We start from the raw sequence: 5662 nt of genomic DNA on the forward strand, positions 1-5662 counted from the left end.
CTGGCCTTAGCTGGCATGCTCCATGTGCAGAAGGCTGGAGTTATTGTGTGGCTGATGCTGCTATTTCAGCTATTGCAGCAACCCTGCACAGCTCATACATCAGTGAGCTGAGGCTCAGGGCCGGATGGCTGAACTCCTCCCACCCAATCTTTTTTCAGGATCCATGTATTTTGTTCCCCGAGCGTGCAGTGTGCTTGTTCTGATATCCTTTCTCCTGTGTACTCCAGGCACAAGCACGACAGCTCTGCCGTTGTTGGAAATGTGAAGGGACATGGGCAGAACCGGGAAACAGTGCAGGAACGAAGGAAGAAGGAAGCAAACAAAAGCACAAGAGCTAATCATAATCGACGAGTCATGGCAGACAGAAAGCGGAATAAAGGCATGATTCCTTCCTGAAAGACTCTTACCCCAGGTGTTGCATCATCCCCTGTTCTCGGCTTACGGGACAGTTGTGCTGTGTTCCCTTGGCCCTCTCTTAGCTCGGGGGAATGGATGTTGTGGTTCAATGCCTGGCACTTCATCTTGATGTGGAATTGCACGTCCCATGGGAGGGTTGCCTATTCGTGAAAGGGAACTGCCCACCAGGCAGACTGGCTGCTGTTCAGTTTATAGAGAGAAGCATATAGGACAGGCCACACCTCAGATGTGTTCGGCTGCACCAGCCGTACATTTCCTTTTGTACTATTTATAATTCTGAGAACTTTATTTTCATACTGGCTCCTCGTGCCCTCGCTGCAACTAAAAGGGGGCTTCCAGGCCACGCAGCTGACAGCTCTGAGAGCAACCATGTGAGCTGCAGCTAGGCTTCCCTGGAACAGCCCTTACAGCTGTCTGCTCCGCTGAAATGCCTTATCCTGCAGTAAAACTTGAAGGTTGATAGGAAAACACTCGGGCTATTCCAGTTGCTGACAGACACGTGAGAGTTCAGGTAAACAAGAATCTATCATAAACTTCTGTCCCTCAAGTGAGGTGTGTGAAAACAGAACATGCAAATAAATGATTTAAATCTTTTAGTTGGCGTTTTAGGCTCTTACAAACTGTAACTTTAAGCCAGAGGAACCTTAACCAGCCCTTTAACGTGCTGTGTATCTGCAAGCAGTGAAATTCACTTGCTATTTTGCGTTGGTTTAGTGAAATGAGATTTAGCCACAGCCACTGAGACTAAAGATGCCTGAAAATCAGGATCAAGGTGTCCTAAGCAGGATGACAGTAGTACGGAAATCAGGGTTGAAGGCAGCAGGGTCGGAGTCCCTGGGGAGCTGCCTCCTCAATAACTATTTGTCACACTCTGTGAAGCAGAACTGCCCCCATCATCATGTTTGCTGTTAGGAAGGCTGGGAGCTAATAGTAAACAACAGTTTGTAGCTGCTGAAGAGACTTCTCTTGAGGACCATTTTTGTTAAAGTCACTCCCTGCATACTGAGATGCAAATTATTGGGTTTACTTTGTAACCCATTTGTAAGGTGCTCAAAAGCCAATGGCTGCTACCCTGTGCCTAGACAAGCTTGGAATACCTGCCAGTAGCAGGTGGCAAAACTGTTCACTTCACTCTTGACAAAGAGTATCAGCATGTTTTTAGAGCGCTGTTCTCATCATGGAGACTAAGGTAAACAGGCTCCGCTTGGCCATCTCCCCTCCCCCAGCGTGTTTTTCTAGTACTGCTGTACAGAGTAGAGCAGACAAGGCTGCACGTGGTTGTCATCCACATGCTGAATAAATTAGCACTAGATTTTGTAGTGTTAGAGCTGTTGTTCTGGGGTTAATCTAGTGCTGTCTTCCCCTTTTTAAATGCTGCAGAAGGAGAGCTTTTGTAATAAGCTCTGTGTGCACGTACCTTGCTGCCTAGTTTTACGCAGAGGGCGGGGACTACATGGCTATATGATTAGTACTGCTGCCAAACACGATTGTGCTGGAGCTGTTTTCAAAAAGTGGGGAAATGGCTGTCACCGTTATGCAAATGAGACGAAGTCCTAAATGCCGTGAGGAGAAGGTTTTTCTTTGCTGGTTTTCAGTACTGTCCAAACCCCCTATGACAAGGCATAGGAAAAAGGGAATTGCGTTTACCACTTCCCAAACTCCACTGTCAAGGGAAATTACTCGCCAAGGTAACTAACTCCCTATTCTTTTATAGCTGCTGTTCTCTGAACTAATGGCTTCCTTTACTCTCTGCCAGCCTGCTACAATGCTGTCTCCTCCTTCCTAATACTGTATTCATCTTTAGTTCTTGCTTCTAAAAAGCTGTAAATCTCTATCACCTGCTCAGCATAGCGTGAAGCTATCAGCACTGCAGGCAGAACTCATAGTGGTAGAGCAGGCAGTCTTATATGGTATGAGATTATCCCAAAGAAGTTTAAACCTTTCTTCCCAAGTGTCTCTATAAAAGCACAGCTGGGACTGTGAAGGCTGCAGTTGTGTTTTGCTCAAAAACAAGCACAATGTTTTAAGTCCTCTTAACGTTCTAAGAGTAAATGTTTTACTCTTCTAAGACCTAGTTACAAACCCAATAAAGCTTCTTTCGTTATCACAGGCTCTGGCATGCCCTGCCTCATCCATTGCTAAAATTCCAGTTAGGTGGTTACTAGCAAGAACTAAGTAAAGCAGCTTCTAGGCTGTACAGCATCATCAAGGTTGGAGTAGAGGGAAACAGTGAGTCACTCTCAGCCATGTCTTAATACAGCCACGCAAGAGCCCAAAGTGATTCTGTTTTAATAGTCTCATTACCCAAGACAGCATCTTAATAGCCTTGCCTGGCAGAGAAAGATGCGTTTGGAATGACCACAAAGAACAGCAGGGACAGACCCTTCAGTGAAGTTGCTGACAAAAGAATTACTCTTTTTTTGTGTGATAGTCAGCTGTGAGTTAGAGCAGGAGCTGCACAGCCAACTAGCTGTAAGGGTGAGTACTCATGACAGACCTAAGTAATTCCTGTCCCTTCTCTGCAACTCTGCTTTGAGCAGAAAGGACCAGCACTGGCATGGAACAGAGCAGGCAAGCCTGGTAAAGCAGTTCAGACCATCAAGCCACTTTTGAGGAGTAAGAAGGCACAGAGATACAAAGAGAGAGATCTTTTTCCTATATCCCATTTCAAGCTTTGGACAGGTGGAAAATTACATGCCCCCCCTCCCCCCCCCCTTTTCAAGTACCACTCAGCCCAACAGACTGAAGGGTGCACACCACCACTTGAGTAAAGTGAATATAACAGTTCAAAGGCTGCTGAGGCAGTCATCTCACTGGTTTAAGAGGGGGCAATATCTGTATTACAGCTTTAAAAGGATGACTGACCACAAACCAGCACAGTCTTGCTGCAAAAAGATGACAGAAAGAGCACTGTAAGTGACTATAAATCACCTTTCTTTAAGTCTTGTTCAAAGAAAGCAGCTCTTAGCCCACAGGTTAAAATTCTTACCAGGCAGAAGCCAAGGGTATTGTCAGCAGCCCTCAGCTGTATGAATGCTTTCAAGTCCTTTACACTGTCCTGAAAATAGTTTGCTTTCCTACAGCGTCCTGAAAATAAGGGTTGGGGCTGCACTTAAACATTCATTCTCTGTCTCCTAGATAACAAAAAACTACACGCAGAGCAAAGGATAAGTCAGATGAACACAAAAGCATGAGACATGGGCTAAGAATTTATTTTTTAACACAACAAGTTTCAAAACAGCAGCAGAAGTCCTTGAGTCCATCTAGCTCCCATAGCAGTAGGTGGCCTATATACTCTGGCTTGGAGTTGTTCAGTCAGGAACCCATTTCCATTTTGGCATAACTAGTTTCAGGAGATATACTGCAGAGAAGGAGTCACTTTGGCCACCCCAGGACGCATCCCGCTGCTGAGCATTTCAGTCTTCGCTTGTCTCATACTTGTGCTTGATGTGCTTCCACAGTTTCTGCACACCAAAACAAACAAACAAAAAACAGCCAGTCATCTTAGCCATCTCTCCAGTGGTCCTGGGATAAAGATAAAGTTTCACTTTAAAAATGCAAGTATTCACAAAACCGATGTCAGCAACAGGAAACAGCAGGAGGGAGAAAAAAAGAAGCTGTATGAAAATGCATCCGTAAGCGTCACTAGTGTAAATGACACCTCGGGTAGTCATCCTGTGCTTTTCTACTGTGACCGAATCTACCCTGTTCTGTAACAGCCAGCAATGATCTGACACAAGGGTATCGAGAGGAGCAATTACACTCTAGTTGACAGCCAGAAACCTGTTCTTTGTTCACAAAGCTGCCTTCCGCAGCAGAGCGGACAGAAGAGCACTCGTTGTCCTCCTGTGGGCCAGCAGGCTTTGTTTGTCCCCTCCAGCTTCCTAGCCTTCTTTGGGGGCTTTTTCCCCCTATTGATAAAAGCCCCCACTGATGCTGCTGTGCCTGAGCTTCCCACCCCGTCTTTATGACCTTGGAGAAGCATGTGGATGGAGTCCTGTATCCTGGGCTGTAGGGTCAGGGCTGCCCTGCAGATGGCCTTCAGGACTTTTATAAAAAACAGGGAGGAAAGCTGCACACATCCTACTTCCCCTGTTCTCACTGCTCTCCTACTCTGACAACCAGAGATTATTAGAGTATTCCGATCCCATTGCTTTAACTTCCCATTCAGACCAGAGAAGGCATTTCAGCTGGAAGAGATTCAGGATGAACAAAAGAATCCTTATTCCAGGCACTGAAACCTGCTGGTACGAGCAGACTCGCAGAAGTGCTGCGTGAGGGCAGGAGCGCTCCATGCTTTACTCCGTGTTGCAGATAAGCCTTTAGATTTTCAAAATTTTCCTCAATAATTTAGATTTCAACCCCAGCTTAAAAAAAAAAATACAATATATAGAAAATTAATGCTACAACTAAAAGAAGTACTTGAGTGCAGAGCTCAAGTTCGGGTGTTATTTTAAGTTGGCTTGTAACAACTGACTTGCTAAAGATGGGGGAGAGAGAGATCCTGGTCTTGCTCTTACAGTATTTTCCCAGCCTTTCACTGCTTCCAGCTGGTGCTCATCCAGCCCCTCGTGAGCTAGTTCAGGGCGGCGAGGCCGTCATTCCGCACAGTTTCTGGCGGGTCTGAGGAGCCGGTTCAGGGGGCCGAAGAACGGACGCATCACGGAAGGGGCACGGCAGCCCCTTTCGGGAGCACCGCCGTTACGGCGGGCCCGGGACCCTCTGCCTCGGAGGGGCCGCTGCGCTAGCCAGAGGGACGTGCAACGCGCTCGTTTTTCCCTCTGTGCTGGGGCGCTGGGCACAAGGGCAGAACCACGGGCCTCTCCGGCTGCCCTCGGGGCGCACGCCGCACCGGTCCCCGAGCAGCCCGCACCGCGCCGCCGGCGGGGGCTGAGGCCGAGGGCGGCCCGAGGCCCGCTCACCCCGCCGCCCGCCCGCGGCCTGCAGCGGCTCAAGGGCGCGCCGCCGCCCGGCCCCGAGGGGCGCCGCTGGGCCCGGGAGGGGCCGCCTGACCTTCAGGCCGGGCCGGGCCGCGCCCGCCTTACCCCCTGGTTGAGGTGCTCGAAGATGGCGTCGGCGCCCTGGTCGAAGGCGCGCTCGAAGACGACGGCGCCCAGGACGATGGTGAGGGCGAAGGTGGAGGTGCGGCGGAAGAGCGCGCTGTACACCCGCCCCAGCAGCACCATCTTGCCTCGCTCTCGCCCGCCCGCCCGGCGCCGCGCACGCGCACCGCCGCCCGCCCCGC

At 49.4% G+C, this 5662-nt stretch overlaps 1 protein-coding gene across 10 annotated transcripts in view; it reads left to right on the forward strand.

The window, feature by feature from the left end:
• The window catches only part of ASCC2 (activating signal cointegrator 1 complex subunit 2), a 39799-nt gene extending 38786 nt beyond the window's left edge, over positions 1-1013 (forward strand). For all 10 annotated transcript variants that reach the window (XM_009670263.2, XM_009670262.2, XM_068910942.1 and 7 more), the window contains exon 19: positions 228-1013. In XM_009670263.2, coding sequence (XP_009668558.1) covers positions 228-396 — 169 coding nt within the window. In that variant the 3' untranslated portion in view covers positions 397-1013. The remainder of the gene's footprint in view (positions 1-227) is intronic.
• Positions 1014-5662: the final 4649 nt, after the last annotated feature.

The sequence above is a fragment of the Struthio camelus genome, chromosome 17, assembly GCF_040807025.1.
Source record: "Struthio camelus isolate bStrCam1 chromosome 17, bStrCam1.hap1, whole genome shotgun sequence".
In the NCBI taxonomy this organism is placed as follows: domain Eukaryota; kingdom Metazoa; phylum Chordata; class Aves; order Struthioniformes; family Struthionidae; genus Struthio; species Struthio camelus.